The sequence below is a fragment of the Lutra lutra genome, chromosome 6 (assembly GCF_902655055.1).
Source record: "Lutra lutra chromosome 6, mLutLut1.2, whole genome shotgun sequence".
Lineage (NCBI taxonomy): Eukaryota > Metazoa > Chordata > Mammalia > Carnivora > Mustelidae > Lutra > Lutra lutra.
Genome location: NC_062283.1, coordinates 96,165,627 through 96,185,358, shown reverse-complemented (window position 1 = coordinate 96,185,358; position 19,732 = coordinate 96,165,627). Strand labels below are relative to the sequence as shown.

At 38.7% G+C, this 19,732-nt stretch overlaps 1 protein-coding gene across 1 annotated transcript; it reads left to right on the top strand.

Moving 5' to 3' along the window:
• The first annotated feature begins 1,888 nt into the window (after nucleotides 1–1,888).
• Nucleotides 1,889–19,508, top strand: FBXO30 (F-box protein 30). The gene is made up of 3 exons (XM_047733819.1): nucleotides 1,889–2,052; nucleotides 10,310–12,365; nucleotides 17,296–19,508. The coding sequence occupies exons 2-3, from the start codon at nucleotides 10,326–10,328 to the stop codon at nucleotides 17,497–17,499; spliced, it is 2,244 nt and encodes a 747-aa protein (XP_047589775.1). The 5' UTR covers nucleotides 1,889–2,052; nucleotides 10,310–10,325; the 3' UTR covers nucleotides 17,500–19,508.
• The last annotated feature ends 224 nt before the right edge of the window (nucleotides 19,509–19,732 follow it).

The following is a 19,732-nucleotide window of genomic DNA, read 5'->3' as shown; positions in this document are numbered from 1 at the left end:
GATATCTGAGTAAAAACATAACATTATGAAAAGGATGTCTTAGGAAGAACTATGACCGGTTTGAGGTGGGAAACACTGCAGGCAGAAAGACTGGTTAGGGACCAGCAGAAGCCCAAATGTGCCTATGATGGTAACTGGGAATGAATGGGAAAGACAGGAAGAAAGGATTTTTCGTTTTGTTTTTTTGGTTTTGGATTGCCTGGACAGGAAAATTACTAAGATGGAAGGGGCAAAGAAGACTCAAGTTTACAGCCTGAATGACTCAGCCTGAGGGGGTGACCTAGTATGAACCAGGTGATTTAGTAAAGGGGAAAACCCCAGATTTCAATAAGTACTATCATGGAATCCTGAGGTTTTAAAGCTAGAGAGGGCTCTAGGGATCATTTATTCTAGCCACTTCATCTTGTAGGAGGACAACTGAGGTCAAGGGCAGATATGTGACTCAATCCAGGATAGGAAGCAGGGGAAGGCAAGGCTGTAGCAGCACCCACCTGTTTCACTAGCCTTTCTGCCTACTTCTGTCTCTCAAACTCTGGACCGAGGACCAGAGTCCATCCAGGGCCAAATTTGACAAAATAAGAAAAATAGATTGAATTTTTCAAAAAGCTAAATTTATTCATTTAAAGAACTGACCTTTATTCTGTGATTATGTCCTGGCTAATGGTATTAAAATCTCCTTTAATTTAGGAAAAGAAGCATTAATACAAGAGGTGCAATTTTTACTACTTAGCACAATAAAAAGCTAGTTAGTAATCTAAGTTCTTTCTTCAGTTTTTTGGTTTTTTTATTTTGTTTTGCTTTATATATACTGGTCTTTAAAATCTAAAGGTCTAGGGGCGCCTGGGTGGCCCAGTGGGTTAAGCCGCTGCCTTTGGCTCAGGTCATGATCTCAGGGTCCTGGGATCGAGTCCTGCATCGGGCTCTCTGCTCAGCAGGGAGCCTGCTTCCTCCTCTCTCTCTGCCTGCCTCTCCATCTACTTGTGATCTCTCTCTGTCAAATAAATAAAATCTTTAAAAAAAAAAAATCTAAAGGTCTAGGAGTCCACAGAAAAGATTACAAAACATTGTTTTCCTGTCTCTACCCCCACGCCCAAGGCCAGGATTAGAGCCATTTTCTTTGTCATAGTTCTCTTGCACTGGTACTGGAGAGGAGCCCACGGGATGGACACTGGTGCATGGGTGAGCGGATGAGAGATACCCCTCACCCAAGATTCTGAATCTCTCTATCCCGCCTGGGCTCCAATAAAGCTTCGCGACGCTTGAATACTGGTCGGAGCTCAGTCCCAGGTAGGCAGAACCCTACAAAGGATACTAAGCTACAGAGCTCTGGTGCATTGAGTTAGCAGGCAGAAAGGCCTGCAGCAGCAATCTTCAAACATCTTCAAAGAGAGCTGCCCCCCTTCCTCCTAAGTATGACCTAATGGGAAGAGCACCGCAGGAGAATTAAGGGATTTGGCTGCTTATCCTGCAATTTAGGGAGATAGTCACGCCAGTCTGCAAGGGCCCGTTTCCTCAATTCCAAAACTACGGGTCTAGGATTCCTTCCAGGGATACAAGATGCTGAAGTCCAACAAGATTTGGTAGCACTGTCAGGAAGGACACGTGGGTCCCAGTGATATCCCCTGGCTGGACACGCGAAGCCCAGGACTCCCCAGACCCCACCCTCCTGCTTCTCTTCCAGCGTCCGCGGGAGGTGTGCGCGTCCCCACCGAACTCAGCGTGCGCGTCCCCGCCGGGCCCGACGTGCGCGTGTCCGCTGGGACTGGCAGCCGCCGCCGAGACAGGGCTGGGCCCGGTGGGCGGAGCCGGGCCGAGCTGGGAGGGGCCGAGCTGGGCGGGGAGGGGCGGGGCGCGCGAGGAGGGCGGCCGCCGGGGGAGGAGGCCGAAGAGCTGGACAGGAGGAGAAAAGGCGGCGGCCCGGCGCGGTGAGAGGCCAGTAGGAGGCGGACCGCAAGGGGGTGTGGGTTGTCGAGCAGCCGGGACCGCGCGGACCAGCCGAGCACGGCGTCCTTGGCAGCCAGGGCCTGGGCCGCGGTTCGGCCGCGCGGGGCGGTGAGTGTCGGGAGGCCAGAGGGGGAGGCCAGCGCGGCGCGGGCTGCGCCGAGGACAGAGGCGGCGGCCAGGCGGTGCGAGGCCTGCAGCTGGGGCGGCGGCGGCGGCCGTGGGTCCCGCGGGCCGGGCCTGGGCGGAGTAAATAAGCAGCGTCCGCGGCGGCGTGCGGGTCCCGGGCCGGCGGTCCTGGCGCGCGGAGAGGGCGTCCGCCGCGTGGGCGTCCGCGCCGGCCGTCCTGCCTGGCTCGCGGTGGAGGCGCCTGGCAAATGGCGACCCACTGCCGGGGACGGACCCCCGTGTCACCTGGCCTGCGTGTCTGTCTGTATGCGGGGGGGTGGGGGGTGGGGAGGTTTGGTGGCTGAAGCGGGAGGTAAACTTGGAAAGCCCTGAGAACCTTGAAAACGCGGGTTCTGTTTCCTTTTGCCTTTTAAGAACTTGGGGGTGTTTGGGGACAGATGGGTTAAAGTCAAATTGGGAGGCATCATCCGCTGTCTTCCCGGGATGAGTGAAGTTAGTAACTTTTCCATTCATGGTAGTGAGCGGATCTTCGTCTTCGCCTCAGTCCTTATTAAAGAGAAACTTCCTGATTTTCTAGATCTGAGGGGTATGGCCATTTCCAAGTTATTTGTGTCCTGTCCCGTGGAACACTGCTTGGCAGGGGGCCATGGAGTGCACGTTGAATTCAAAGTAATCTCCTTTGAGTGTGTTTTTAACGTGTGTCTTCGTGAGACTAGAGAGAGACTGGCAGAGCAGTGTGTTGTTTACCATGGTTCTTGTACTCCATTCCCCTCTCTTGTTTTTCTTTCTGAGCCGTGTCGCAAGTCCTAGATAAAAGATATTTGGGAAGGAATTGACCTTTTATTCCGTAATTACTCTGTTGACTCTGATCCAGGATGAAGCTATTTATGGGCATTCTGATATCAGTGTAGATGAACTTAAAACTGTTTAAACATTTTAAATGTAAAACTTCCCAAACGTTTTGAACTTTAAAATTCTTTCTTTCTTTCGCTGCATTTCAATACTGTGTTGTATCCTTTAGAGACACAAGCTATGGAAACAGATTTTGCATTTGCTCATATTTATTAAGGTTTTAGAAAGTACTCCAGTTTTCGGCTCAGGAAGGGGAAAAGAATAGCATAAAATGTACGTTTAGGATTTTTCTGAGGGTTCAGTTTTTCAATATGCAGTTTTGGCTGAATCACTGTTCTATATGCTTAGTCACTGTTTCTTACTCCAGAAGCTTAATTAGGGATAACGTGGTGTTTTGGTAACTTTTAAGTTGTCATTTTGTTCTTATCTAGTACTTTAATGCAGTGACATAAGCTTTTTTTATGATTCTGGAAATGTAGGTGGGTGGAGTTTTTTGAGGGTTATCAGAGAACTGAAGTTTCCGATGTAGGCAAACTTTTATACATTCCAAGTGTGCTGGGTATTTAATTTCAACCCAATATTTTGCCATCTCTAGCATTGGAGACTTCTGAAAAATACAAAGTGTCCTAATAAACTATTTATTAAAGGGCGGTAATATTTTGAGATAATGTATATACTTAGGTACTTTGAGGTCACCACATAGGTGTTGCTTAATCTGTGTTTACTATTTGATATACTATATTACTGAAATGTGACTTTTAATGGGATAAGCCCTATGCTATTTTTGTATGATTTTGGACACATCTTTTAACTAAGTTCCTATGATTGTTTCATCAAAAGGACATTGTAGAATTCTTTGACAAAGTCCTCAATCAAAAGGCTATATAAAATATTTAATTTCAAATTCAGTTTGATGAAATACGTGAGATTGGCATTAGGCTAATGCTTTTTACAGTGTAGGTAGTTAGTTAAATCAGAAAAGCATACCTCAATTAAAACCCAGTCTCTGAAAATCCTTAACAGAAAGGGTATGTCTGTCTGTCTATTTATTGAGTGGATACTTTTAATATAGGTTATTTCCTCATACAGTTGCTTCTTATAAGCTTTATAAGTCTAAATGACCTGATAGAAAAAATAATTTTACATAAAGCTTTGGGTATGTTAATGTGGCTGATGTATAAAGTGAAGTACATCCCTTTTCTGAGGAATACATTGTATTCCAGTAGACACCATATAAAATATAACCCAACCTTTGTAGAGTTCTAGGTTGTTTTCACAGTAGAGTAATTGCCTCAAGGTCACAAAGCTGAGATTCCTTGGAAGCCCATTCCCCAATGCCATGCTGCCCATTTTAATAAGTTGAGTACTACCATTTGGGTGGATTATTTTTAGCTGAGAATCAGTGCAAACAAGTTCTGGTCTGAGTATTAAATATTTATATTATTTTAATTTCTTTTGTAAGTCTGTAATAATTTCATTTATTTAGTGGAGAACATTGCAAGTAGTTAGAACTTTCACTTTGGAATAAGTTACTCATGACCATATTTAGACTTAGAAGATATATGTTTGGATTATATCATAGTGTGAAGGGTGAAAAATTTGACAAAATTTTCCATTTAATTAGGTCATCATTCTATAAAAAGTCAGAACTATAATTTAATAAAAAGAATGTATACAGTGTAACCCATTTAGCCATTTTAGACTCATCAGGAGGGCATGTGCTTTGAGTGGAGTTTAATGATAGTGGATTTTAGATCTTGCCTAGTCACCATGATGCACCGCACGCACCACCCGCGCCTTTTAAACCAGTTAAGATGTCCAGCTGAGGTTTATTATGGTCTTTAGAACTGATTGCGCTTGATCAGCAAATCAGCCAGGAGGTGTCTGTATTTAATATTAGTTGTACAGTTAGTTGTATTACTCTGACTAGTACCTCCGACTATACAGAAAGGATGAGACTTGCTTAGAGGAGCTTATAACTGATTGCTAAATGTAAAATTTCAGTCATGGACTTACTTCTGTTAACTAATTGAACAAGTCTGTCTATAGGTCCATTTCATCTTCACATTGAAGCAACATTTTATTGTTTAAGTGCAATTGCGTTTCATCTAGTACTATATGAACTGCAGTATCAAGCAGTCGGCAGATAACCACTTCCTTTTTTGAGCTTCTTTTCTTAGCCCAGTACCTAATCAGGCACGTGCACATGTGTGGACACCTTCACCTCTGCTTTTCTTTTTGAAGCTGATGCCTTCTATAATCAAGTAACCAGTAACTAGAGCGCAGAGTTGATTAGGGAGTTAAAATAGTGGAGCAATATACTGGTAAATGTTTACTTCTGTGCCTTTTATGACTATTTTTTAAGATTTTAAAATAATGGAAGGTTGAAATTACCTGTCTCTGACTTCTTTTCCCTTTGACTTGCTTTTTTCATGGATGATTTATCTTAACTCTATATACAATGCTTGGAACATATAGATTTAGGTACTCAGCAAATGTTTGAACACTATTATTGACTTTTTATAGCTGGTACAATAAAGTAATTTTGACTCAGTCTGATTGTGTAATACTAGGTCTGTAAGGTTGTATTTTTTCATGAAGTGTGTAGTTTTCTATGAAATCAAAAAACCTCGTTTTGTTTTGGAATCCACTTAGCTGTTTCTGGTAGTATATCTCTTTCATTTATTCATATTTCTAAAATAAGTGATGCTCCAGTTAGGCACAGTCTGAAATACAGGAAACACCGGAATGGATGGATGAGACGAGAGATGGCCCTGCCTCCTTCATGGAGCTTATAGTTTTCCTGTGGGATTAGATACTAAAGGATAGTGATTTACTTAGAGTTGTGACTAGTATTACAAGGAAAAATCCAATGAGTAATGAGCACACAGCATAATATGGGATCCACACCTTGCCTTTGGTATGTGGAAAGTAACATTGAAACTGAGGCTTAAGGATTCTAGGCAGCAGCTGTGGGGAGGGGGTGCTCGCGTGTCTGCGTGTGTCTTGCTAACAGAGGCACAGAGAGCAGCAAGCTGTGTTGAGTGCTTTGGGTGACTTGACCTAGCATTTTTAAAATCATGCTAGGTTGCAGTGCTTCATTTATCTCCTTAATTATTTTAATGAATCTGGAAAAATAAAGAAGTGGTTTTTTGAAGGCATTATTTTTGTGTATAGAAATAACTTCAAATGACAAGGCCTCCTTTCACTGTATGGGAAAATGCCATGTCTTAAAACTATTTTTACAGATTTCTTGTCACAGAGTTATGAGTTGGCCAAGAATTTCTATTGGAGAAAATTGAAACTATTGTAAAACATTTAATCACTTACACATATTTTCTAGTCTAATGAGACTTTCCCCAGTCATTCAACTTAAATATGAATTATAAAGATGTTATTTGGAATGTTAAGATTCTTCTTCAAGAGGGTTTAAGAAGACTTAATATTGAGGAGTTCTATAATTAAATTTATCTTGAACTTGAAGCCTCAATTTTAATAACATGTTTTCTAATGGGCCTGCTGTGTCACTGTTCAACTGATAAATCAGGGATGATGTTTTTAAACCCGTTTCACAGGATTTATGTGCAATTGCAAAATACCTAATGGAGGTATATTTAATCTGGTAATGATCTTGATTAGAAAAAAGATGGATCTGGAAGTTTTAAATTCTGAAGCTGAGGGTTCTATCCCCAGAATACTCTGGTTATTATCTAGTGCTTTTTCTTAACTTACTTCTTAATATATTTACTTGTAAAATGGAATTAAACTTGATTCCTGCTTTATATTGCTGTTTTGAGAATTGCTAAATTTATATTCTTGTTCTGTAAGTTTATACTATTATAAATGCAAGTTATTTTAAAAATAGTTTTAAATACTGACATTCAAAGAAAAGTTATGTGCTATTGTAATTACAAAGGACCAAAAAGACTTTCTTGACCACAGGGGTGATTAAGTGTTGGAATAAACTACAAGCAAAGTTGTGTAACCTCCATTCCTCAAATAACATCTTAAAATTGGATCACCGGTTACTGAAGTGCTGCCTGTTTTCTTTAACTTTTATGAGTAAACATATCTTCTGTTGTCCATTGATCAGATATAGATTGAAGTCCCAGCTCTGCCACTTAACTAGGGAGATGACCTTAGGGGAGTCCCTTAAGCCTGTCTGAACCTCAGTTTCCTAAGGGTTGTAAAAGAGAATTAAGGGACACTAAATGAAATGGTGTATGTAAGAAGATTGGTACATAATTAGTGTGCTTTTTTCCTTCCTAAGTCTACTTCAGTAAAAAATATCGTAGCTCATTGCTGTGAATGCTTTTATTTTTATTTTTTTTAAACATTTTTCTTATTCCAAGAGGAGTAGTGTGGAACTATTTTGAAGCTTGAGAGGCCTCTGTGTCTTCCTTTCAAAGTTGTTACTGTTTTGCATTTAACTTCGTTGTTTGTAGCAGTTGCTGTTTTAAACAGTTTTGAGCTAAGTAATGTTTTTGAATGTATTCTGCCTGGTATGGTCATGTGATGTGCACATAACATAAAGTGTTCCTGCAAGTTATGAGAGTAGTGGTTACTTGTTTGGAACTGCTTGTATTTTTAGGTTCTCTCTTAGTAACAGTCAAGTTTATAACCCTCATCATGTGAGATGAACTCCCTCTATTTGTTGCAAAATAAGAAAGCTTCCACTGTTTTCACAATCTAAGCACTCAGTAAAATTTGTCTTAATTCTTACTGACATTGCTCTTTGAACATCTGCTTAATTTACAAATGTTTCTCATTGTTAGTCTGTCGTTCTTCTATTATGACTCTTAGCATGTCTGTGTTTAACTTACAGGTTCTGTCTTAACCTATAAAATTTATGGGGTAAACATTCAGAAGTATTTACTTCATAATTTGTAATTTTTTAAATACAATAAAAAATACAGTTTTTTTGTTAAATGCATGCCATGTTCCCCCTGCCTCCTCCATGCCCCCTAGCATCAGTAAGTGCCATAATATCAACTCGGAACTTTTCTACTTAATCAGTAGAGATCTATCAGTATGAGGTAGGCTTTTTTGTTATTGTTTGAGGAAAATCATCCCTGGATTGGACAAAAATAGCAATTTCGGGAGTAATTAGCTTACTTTAGCCACCTGAAACCCAGATAGCATGTATGGAAAAATATGTCAGGGAGCTAGTAATCTTTTATGCACTGAAGTGAAGAAAATAGGCTAAGAATCTACTTCTTACCCAGAAAATTATTACCCATTACAGTGTAATTTAATTTGGGAAGTGTTAAGATGAATTGCTTGTCCCATATAGGGGTAGAGACGTATAAGTAATTGACTTATCAGTAGAGATCTGAAGTCTGGGAGAGGGATCTGGGCAAGAGGTAAGTTTTCAGCATATGGGTGGTAATTGAAGCTTTTGAGAAATTGAGAGCACCCAGGGGGAATGAATAGAATGAGCAAGAAATGACATGATCCCTGGAGAAGAGGAATATTTTAGGAAATATTAAGGATTAGAAAAGATTAAGGAATAGCCAAAAATAAAAATGAATATTGTAGGTTCATCACTGTGAATGCTTTTATTTTTATTTTTTTAGAACATTAAAAAAGGTAAAAAAAAAGGTAGGGAGAAAACCAGGGAAATGTAACATCCTAAGGAAAACAAGTAGTTCAAAAAGGAGGGCCTAGTCAACATAATGAGGTAAATGGCCAAAGAAGATGAAGTCTGGGGAAAAAAATGCCCTTTGATTTTAGCACCAAGGATCTCAGAGCAGTTTTAATGACTGCTGGTCACATGAAAGCCAGATTAGAGGGCTGAAGAGTATATGGGAGGCATGAAGCCTATTTGTTGTTTTTTTGTTTGTTTTTTAATTTCTTTCTTTTTTTTTTTTTTCTGGAAGGTTGAAGATTTGGAAATTTCAAAATTTGGAAATTTTTTTTTTTCTGGAAGGTTGAAGATTTGGAAATTTTAGGAAAAAAGAGTAGTAGTAAAAGGGAGATATTGTTTTATTATTTAGGTTTTTAAAGATGAAATAGTTTAAGTTTTTACTGCTCATAGGGACAAGCCAATAAAGAAGTTGAAGATTTTAGACAAAGATACATCGATAGGATTAATAATTATAATTAAATCAGTATATTGTGCTGATGCTTTCTCTATTTTTGTATAAAATTTTTCTTGATAAAAGGAAGGACCATTAGGTATCTGTAAATCCCTCCTGTTATTTTATAGATACTATTTCTCTGCTCAAATCTTGGGTGAATTCCTGTTACTTAAAGTCTGAACTCCTAAGAGTAGTATATAGCACAGTCCTCATGATTTGATTTATTTCTATCATCCAGCCCCATCTCTCAGAGCTACCTAGCATTTCACCTTGTGATTCAGCAACACTAGGAAACTTGAGGTTCCCTGAACATGTTTTACCACTTATTGTTACTTCAGCACTGAATACTTCCTTTCCAATTCTTCCCTCCTATGCTTAAGATTTCCCATCTTTGAAGACTACTGTGAATTCTTCTGTAGCCCCTCGCCATAGTGATGATTATCTTCTCTTTGTTACCATTTTACTTCTGCCAGATTGATCACATAATAATGAGACATGATTTTTACTGTTGTATCTCTGACCTGCTGTAGCTCCTTCAGAGGAGATACCATGTCCGACTAATCTTTATATTGCCACACCAAACACAGTGCCTGGTACATAGTAGTTAAACAATAAATAGTTGTTGAATGAGTAAACAGAAGGTGTAGCCCTCAGAAGTAAGTGATTTGCCCATAGCTATGAACCCATGAACTGGAGCTGGAACTTAGATTTTCTGGGTAAATTCCATGTATGTTTTAATTAAGGCTTACTATGGTGATTTGTCGTAGAAGGTATTAAGGCGTATGTAGAAGGAATGATCAAGAGATGAAATCTTAAATGGATTCCTATATTTAGAGAGTATAAAAAGAAAACTTATAATAGTTTTAGTTAAGTATATTCATGAAATTCAGATCATTCTCTCAGGAATATGATGATGTCAGTGTACTATATGGGTGCTTCAAAGTCCGTTTAGTTGAAACTAAAAAAGTAACAGCTAAAGCATTCTTTGAAATCTAAAAGTCAAATATGCATTAATTTGTATTTAGCATCAATTTATATACTACATAGTATACTAGAATTTAAGCATTATATTTTGAGACATTTAGCCTCTTAGGCATATTATTATATGTAAAAAATGAACTTTTGCATTGTTATTTGAAATGAGTGCTTAAGTTGTCTCATGATGAATTGATTATATGTAAAATAAATTTGTTAAGTATGCTTATTTTACATATATTTCTTTATGACTTGATTTTTGTTATTCAGCAGTTTTAAAAATCAACCACTTTTTGCCTAACTTCTTATCTTTTTCCCATCTCAACAACTACAGCTGGACTGGCCACTATGGAGGAGGAGCTGCAGCACTCGCACTGTGTGAATTGTGTCAGTAGACGGTGTATGATCAGACCAGAGCCTGGGATTTCCTGTGACTTGATTGGTTGTCCGTTGGTGTGTGGAGCAGTTTTCCATTCTTGTAAAGCTGATGAACATCGACTTTTATGTCCATTTGAACGAGTGCCTTGCTTAAATAGTGACTTCGGATGTCCATTTACGATGTCTCGAAATAAAGTTGCTGAACATCTAGAAATGTGTCCTGCAAGTGTGGTGTGCTGTACTATGGAGTGGAACCGATGGCCAGTTAGTTATGCAGATCGGAAATCGTATGAAAATCTAAGCAGAGATGTTGATGAAGTGGCACAATTAGATATGGCCTTGGCCCTTCAAGACCAAAGGATGCTCTTAGAATCTCTCAAAGTAGCCACCATGATGTCAAAAGCGACTGATAAAGTATCAGAATCTAGAGAACAAATCTCAGTTAAATCAAGTGTCCCAGAAATACCACATACTAATGGTTTGGTGTCTGTTGATGAAGAATCTTATGGTGCACTTTATCAAGCTACTGTAGAAACAACCAGAAGTTTGGCTGCTGCTTTAGATATCCTGAATACTGCCACAAGAGACATTGGCATGTTGAGTACAAGTCTTTGTGCTTCCCCAGATGATATGAGTGAAGAGCAAGATCCCAGAGGAAGCTTGCAGAATAGACACTTAAAAGACCAGGACCATTTTTATGAGGATGAGATAGGAGCAGTAGGTGGAATTGACCATAATGACACAAGTCTGAATGTCCAGTCTGAACAAAATGGTTCAAGTGATTTATTGTGTGACTCAAATAACAGTTCTTATGCCACATCTGCTCTTTGTAATGGCTTTTCTTTGGAAAATATATGTACACAGGCCATAGACCAAAATCAGAAATTACATGGTGATTCAAAACAAAGTAACTTAACAAATGGAGAATGTATGGCATCAGATGGCACTTCACAACCTTCCAGTTCACTTTCCGTAGCAGCACAACTTAGGGAAGTAATACCATCTGGTGCTTTGCCTAATGGCACAGTTCAGCATATCCTCATGCCAGATGATGAGGATGAAGGAGCATTGTGTTGGAGAAAAGTAGACTTAGGGGACTTGAGGAATGTGGATGTCTTATCTTTCAGTCATCCTCCTTCATTCAAATTTCTTTCTAACTCATGTTGGTCTAAACCAAAAGAAGATAAAGCAGTAGATACATCAGATTTGGAAGTTGCAGAAGATCCAATGGGCCTCCAAGGAATAGACCTAATCACAGCAGCATTGCTGTTTTGTCTAGGAGATTCTCCAGGTGGGAGGGGTATATCTGATAGTCGCATGGTTGATGTTTATCACGTTGACTTTGGGACTCAGACTTTTTCGCTTCCATCTGCAATATTAGCTACAAATACAATGGTTGGGGAAATAGCTTCAGCATCAGCTTGTGATCATGCCAACCCACAGCTTTCAAATCCAAGTCCTTTTCAGACACTTGGCCTGGATTTAGTATTGGAATGTGTTGCTAGGTACCAACCCAAGCAGCGTTCAATGTTTACATTTGTTTGTGGACAGTTATTTAGAAGAAAAGAATTTTCTTCACATTTTAAGAACGTGCATGGTGACATTCATGCTGGACTCAATGGCTGGATGGAACAGAGGTGTCCTTTAGCATATTATGGTTGTACCTATTCTCAGCGTAGATTTTGTCCATCAACACAAGGAGCAAAGATTATACATGACCGCCACCTGAGGTCATTTGGAGTTCAGCCATGTGTATCTACAGTATTAGTAGAGCCTGCTAGAAACTGTGTGTTGGGATTGCATAGTGACCATCTAAGTAGTCTTCCTTTTGAGGTCCTACAACATATTGCAGGCTTTCTAGATGGCTTCAGTTTATGCCAGCTCTCATGTGTATCCAGGTTAATGAGGGATGTGTGTGGCAGCCTGCTTCAGTCTCGTGGAATGGTCATACTGCAGTGGGGAAAAAGGAAGTATCCAGAAGGAAATTCATCATGGCAAATAAAAGAAAAGGTTAGTTTAATCTTAACCATATCACCCCCATATTTGATATAAGGTAGACACTTAATGTTGTAGAATCAGTAAAATTAAGACCTTGTTGCAAAATTGACCGCCCTTAAAACTTACACTTTAATCTGACAGACGTTTTTTAAAATAATGATTAATGAAAAACTGGGTTAGAGTAGTTTGTCATAATCATGTATTTATTGCAGACATCCTAATACTAGGTTCTAATCTAACATGGCCACAGCCACTTCTATTTTTTTCATACTGTTTTTCTGTACTCAGTCCTTCTGTAACAGTTCCTTTTGAGTCCATGTTAACCATCTTCCAGTTTGAACTCCATCTGAGATGTTTTCATCATAGGACAACAGAGGAAGCAAGGAGAAGGTTTTCTCCTGCTTACAATTGGCAGTTTCTCTGCATTCCTAGCAACTTTCTTAGAACTTAGTTATTTCAGGGAGAAAGAAAAGTTGTAACTGCTGCTATAGTAAGTGAGCAGTGGAGTATTTGGAGACTAGGAAACATGATGGATGTGGATATGTGTTAGGTTGAAGTGAGGAAAGAGTGGGATACTTGGATTTGATACTGTGTGGGGGGGTCTAGGTTAGAATGGTACAAGAGTGTGTTGCATATTGGAGGCTTGAGGAGATTTAGGAGGCTTGGAGATTTAGGCAGATCTGGGAGCAAGTCTTGGGTCCACCATTTTCTTTTGTGAAAATCCACTTTTGCACTTATTATTAGTAGTATCATATTTATAAATAATCTTTACACCCAGCATGGGGCTCAAACTCACAACCCTGAGATCAAAATTTGCATGCTCTACTGACTGAGCCTGCCAGGCACCCCTGCTTTTGCCCACCTTATGTTTGAGGCACTGTCTAGTAGAAACTAGAAGGCACTATAAATGTCTTTTATTTCAGGAGTTTTTAATATTAGAACATTTATAATATGACATTTTGCATTTTATAAAGTAGAAGAAAATTGGTAAATTTCACCTTGATTGCACAAGGTTCATATTTCTGGATACTTTGTTCTTACCACCCTTAGGTTTTTTCTGACTTTTACTCACTACTCCAATTCTTCAGAATTCTACATTTTCTGTGTTTTTCTGAAGCTTTCACCAACAAATGAACACCCTATTTATTTTATGATTTTTTTTTTTTTCCCAAATAGGAATTTTGGTGGCAGAAAGTTTCATACTTGCTGCGTATATGTATGTATACACATACAGAGGACTTGGTGCCTTTCTTCATTTGGGATGGGGGATACTCCAAGCATAGTATTATTTGTGTCCTTGCCCACTAGTATTGACCTGTGGGGTGAAATATTTTCTGGGGATTCTATTTCTGCAGAAAATCTCATCTACTCTTGAAGTTTAAATTGCCATCATTTATACAGGTTACTTACACATCTATATCCTGGCCACTTTCTCCTGAACTCCAGAGGATTAAATATTAAGTATCTGCTCTTGATTATCTCACAGCTTCATCAAACTGAGCATGTCCAACCCACTTTATCCCCCCCTTTTTCTTTTAAGATTTATTTTATTTTATTTATTTTATTTTAGAGAGCTTGCATACACAGTGGAGAGGGGCAGAGGGAGAGAGAATCTCAGGTAGACACCTGGCTGGGTGCGGAGCCCGTTGTAGAGCTCAGTCTCACCACCTTGAGATCATGACCTGAGCCAAAATCAGAGCCAAAATCAGATGGTCAACTGACTGAGCCACCCAGGTGCCTCTCTATCCCTCTTTATCTCAGCAAGTGGTCCGGTGCCTGGGTGGCTCAGTCAGTTAAAGGTCTGCCTTTGGCTCAGGTCATGATCTCTGGATCCTGGGAGTAAGCCCTGCATCAGATATGTCAGGCTTCCTGCTCAATGGGGTGTCTGCTTCTCTCATTCTCTCTCTCTGTCCTCCTCTGCCACTACCCACTGCTCATTTCTCTCTGTCTCTCAAATAAACAAAATCTTAAAAAGAGAACAAAAGCTGGGAAAAAGCTTGATTAAAAAAAAAAAAAAATCTCAGCAAGTGGCATTATCTATCAAATTGCCTAAACTAGGAATTTGGGAATTAGGGTTGACTTCTTTTTTTTCCCCCTTTATTTTCATATCTAGGTAATCTTAATGTTCTCTTGAGTCTCCCTTCTTCATACCTCTCAGGTTTGCTTTACTGTTTCCACTGCCATTTACCTAACTCTCTCCCGTTCAGCTCTCTCTTGATTACCACAAGAGCCTAACTGGATTTCTGTTCCTAACTGGATCCTTCTCCAACATACTCTCTACATAAGGACTAGAGTGCTAAATATTTTCTTAAATACAGTTCTTACACTGTAGTGTTTAAAAATTAATGTTTGTTCATTGCACTGGGACAGAGAAAGACTCCCTAATGAACCTTTAAGAATTTTTATAATCTTGTCCTTCTCCTTAGTTTCCTCTTGTCCCTTTATATCCCATCTGTGTTGATTTACTTAGTTTCCTGATGTTTTCTTTCTGACTTCTTGCCTTAAGGCCTTTGAATGTGCTGTCTCTAATATAGTAACTACATCTGAGCATTTGCAATATGCTGGACGTTGTGCTGATAAACGTTTTACTTCTGTTTACCTGTTTAATCTACTATCTCTATTTTATGGATGAAGAAACCAAAGTTTAAAGAGATGAAGTAACTTGTCCAACTAATTGATGGATTCACACCTAGGGAACCTGTCTCTGGAGCTTGTGATCTTCATCTTCTCACTACATATCCTGCTTACTCTACAGATCTTCAGGAAAGCCTTCTAGAACCCTACCCTGAAGCTTTCAGGGAGGTGTACAGCTCTGGTTCGTGTGGTGCCCCATTCTCTTCCCCTACTCTGTATACCCCTACTAGAGTACTCTCCAGGCTGTTCGTAATTCACTGATGAATTACCGGTTTCATTAGACTGTAAGTTCTTGAAAAGTGAGTCTCTCTGGGAACCAAAATGTCCACTGCCTAGAACAGCACTGCCATATAGTGGGCACTAAGTAAGTACCTGAGGAATACTTCTGGAAGAAAAATTGGCCCATTACTAAGAAGCCTTGCATCAGGAGATAGGAATCCTCCATTTTTTTCTGAGTTTGTTTCACCAGACTCTTGTGGAAATTGGGAGGCTGTCTGTCACCATGGAATCACTCATGAATTTGTTCTGCTGAGGCTTAACAGAACTCCTCATTCTTCCTATAGTTTCATAGGTATAGGGGATTGTAAGGGAGGCTAGCAATATTTGTAATTTGTTGGTAGCTACTCTCTAGACCTTCATGGACTCCTGAGAAAGAACTCCACAGGAGGCGTAATTGATGGATAACCCTAAGGAATATAGGGAGTAAGTACCCTTTGTGTGGAATGGTGGTGGTTTCTATCGCCCATTGAAAAGTAAAAGTGTTCCCACGGAATTGGAAGACCTCTAGTCACCTTGGAAGGCATTGCCCTCCTTTCCTGAGAAGCTCTGAGTGCCGAGGGCTTTCCTCAAATTCACAGCCACTTTCTAGAGTATCTGCTGTTTACTGTGCATTTAGTGTGCTCTAACATTTCCTTGTTGATGAGCTTAGCTAGGATGCCTAAGCCTGATCTATCCCATTCATACTTGTTACTTGCGTCTGTCCTCCATTCATGCTTATTTCCTGTGTTCAGATAGCTTTATATTTAGAATTGTAAAGATGAGAAGGGGCCACAGCTGTCATTGCTGAACTAATAAGATGACATTGTTTCAAGGCTTGGAGCTGCTGAGTGGTTAAAAGGGGAAGTAGCTCATATTTTTACCAACAGATACATGAATAGGGATAGCAGGTGAATTTTTGCCTAGAAATGCATTTTACAATGATTTGGAATTAAATAAGATTGATTTTTACAAAAGTGTTTTATGTAAATTTTCAGAAACATTTTGAATAAATTGAGGACATGTATTCATGAATATTACTAAGTACTTTTGGTACTTATAAATGGTGGAATGATAAGGTACCTTGGTATAGTATTAGTGTATTTTTTAAAAAAGATTTTACTTACTTGTTTGAGAGAGAGTGAGCCCTGGGGGGTGGGGGGGGAGTGAGGGGGCCATGTGAGTAGGGGGAGGGGCAAAGGGAGAGGGAGAAGCAGAAAACAGTCTATGCTGAGCAGGGAGCCTAATGCAGGGCTTGATCCCAGGACCCTGGAGATCATGACCTGAGCCGAAGGCAGATGTTTAACTGACTGAGCCACCCAGGCATCCCTACAAGGTTATGATTTTTAAAGAATTGCTTAGGAGCAACTAGGTGGCTCAGTTAGTTAAGCGTTTGACTTTGGCTCAGTTCTGGAATCGAGGTCTATATCGGGATCTTTGTGCTCAGCTGGGGAGTCTGCTTTAGAGAGTCTCTCCCCTTCTCCCTCTATTCACGTACTCTCTCTCTCTCTTTGTCTTCTCAAATAAATGATTAAATCTTTTTAAAAAATTGCTTAGTAAGCCAAGTTGGATGTAGTTTTTAATGTTGAATTTTGCTTTTTATTTCTTTTTTTTTTTTTTTTTTTAGATTTTATTTATTTATTTGACAGACAGAGATCACAGTAGGAGGAGAGGCAGGCAGAGAGAGAGCAGGAAGCAGGCTCCCTGCTGAGCAGAGAGCCTGATGCGGGGCTCGATCCCAGGACCCTGGGATCATGACCTGAGCCGAAGGCAGAGGCTTTAACCCACTGAGCCACCCAGGTGCCCCTATTTCTTTCTTTTTGGTTACTGCATTTATTGCAGTTATAGTGTCATAGAAATGATTACCCTGCAAGTGTTTGATAAACAGATCTGCCTCCAAATGGATTTATTCCTTTTCAGTTTTGTAGCTAACTGCTTGGAACTTTATGTTGGATATTTCTCAAACAGTAGAAATGTTTGCAGTTAGAGTAAGAAGTGTATTTTGATTCTTATAAATTGACTTGTTTAAATCTGAAGTAGAATTTTCTTTTAGGTATGGCGATTCAGTACTGCATTTTGTTCTGTTAATGAATGGAAATTTGCTGACATCCTAAGCATGGCTGACCACTTGAAGAAATGCAGTTACAATATTGTAGAGAAACGGGAGGAAGCAATCCCATTGCCGTGTATGTGTGTGACACGAGAACTCACTAAAGAGGGACGTTCACTTCGCTCAGTTTTAAAACCTGTACTTTAAAAACTATAACTCCACTTGTGCATACATGCAAACACCTAGTATAATTTCTTTGTAATATGTGACACTTTATTAATGTATTAAAGATTACAAGTAGCTAAATTTATTGCCACTATGTATATAAAGTTTTGAAGTGACATATATTTTTATAAAGTACTGTTTAGTTGGAAACAAGTTGCCTTAATGTTTGAAATGTGTGAAATTTTTGGAACTTGCTGGACAGGGTGATTTTAATTTTTAGCTGCTTAATTTCCAGAATTAGTATTTTTAATGGTGTGCATATTTTGGTTTTTAAATCTTTTGTTTCTTAAACTAACAAGATCCTGACCAAACATTTGTCCCTCATGTTTTCTGTGGGTTATAACCCACACATTCAGAAAGCAAAACTTAGATTCAAATTTTTTCAGCATAGGTTTTTCAGATAAAGACATTCAATTGCTTAAGGACTGCCCTAAGATCATTATAAGATTTTTATTTTCTAGTGCTCCCCTTATATGATTGTGGATACCTACATGATCTTTAATATGTATTTATATAATATTTTAAATCATGATTAATGTTTGGTAGTGCATTTATCATGTTTTAAAAATACCCACAAAAGTGTTTTCACCTTATGTATTTGCAACTCTCATACAGAGAGTGACCATGTGCAACTTCCTTTTTTGTTAGATACCATATCCAAAGACTCACAGCAGTGTGTTTTATGACAGGTTAAAGTGAAAACTGACAAAAAGCCTGTGAATTTATTATAATTTGAAACTGTTCATGTTATGATATATTTGCAAGGTTGTTGATATTTGGAAAGAAGAAAATATACCTCATTTAAAGTTCAGATTGGGCATATTGTGTGAATAAATTTCAAATATTTAGAATGCAAAGGGCTTTCTTTCCTAAGTATTTAGAATTTTTGCCTTTTTATGTCTATAAAAATCACAACTATATTGTTTTAAGATGTTTAAGAATGTGAAATTTGGTATCTTTGTTAGATGACAATCACGAAATGGAGAAACCTGTCTTGACTGACAATCTCTTTAAAACATTTCCAGGTTTATTTCCCATAGACTTCTCTACCAAGAGAGTAAGAATTGCATCTTTGTGTAAAGATCAAGATATAAGAGAAAAATATTCAAAGTCCTATTCTTGAAGTATTCTATTATAGTTTTCAAATTGATTTACACTATTATTAACCTGATGTGGTCAGTTGAAAAAAATGAATATATCCGTTATTTAGAAATAAATCACAAAGATGGGGAACACTTAAATAATTTGTTTTAAGTAACTTCTGGTATTTGGTAGTCTGAAATGGTGACAAGTTACCTTGCTATACAATATCAAACTTCTAGTGTGTCTTCTCTTCCTACATTGGTCCCTGAGAATGCTTTTTGTTAAGTAGGGTAACAATACTATGGAAGTCAGATTGGGCAGAGGTGTTCCTTGGGTAATAATAGAAGGGAACTCTGATCTGCTTTTGACTTCTTTTGTTGGATCAAGCCCTTATTACAGTTGAAAATATAGCATTAAAAACTAATCAATTGTTTTGCCTCTCCTATCATTTCAGTTACTAGGATTATTATTTCTCAGTGCTTAAACTTCGAACTGTGACGTTGAATTATATAAATAATCTATTTCTGAAAAAGTCAGAAATAAGATCAAATACTGTAAAATATAACTGCCTTTTAAAGTTTTGCTGAAGAATGTGTCTGGTTAGGATAGCACAAACATTAACTTTGTTCTATGGTCGTGCTTCTTTGGTTTTTAAGTTCAGACTTCTTGTTTCTACACTGGATCATGAGATATTTAACAGTTTTCCACCTTATATTTCTTTTACACATCTTTGGCTGTTTTCTTTTTTGTTTGTTGTGCTACCATACAATTTTGTTAAAATGTTTTCTTTGTGCAACATTTGTTCAAATTCTAATAAAATTAATATTTTCCCTTTATGTGGCTCAGTAACTTTAAAGGAAAAACTTTCATATAAATAAAAACTTAATACTTGTTTGACAGATTCCACACACAGTGTTTCTAAGTAGATTTTCTGCATGTAATTGGAGCTGTTTGTTCATTATCATTTCTCACCCATATTTTACTGATGAGCATTCCTTTTTTTTTGTTTTTTTAATATGGAAAACTCATTAGTTAACTTTCTGTGCCCCTTTAGTGTTTTCCTGAAACTAGTCCCATTTAGGGGTATTGAAAGACTGACGAGTTTCTGGCAATATTGTTTTTCTAAAACTTG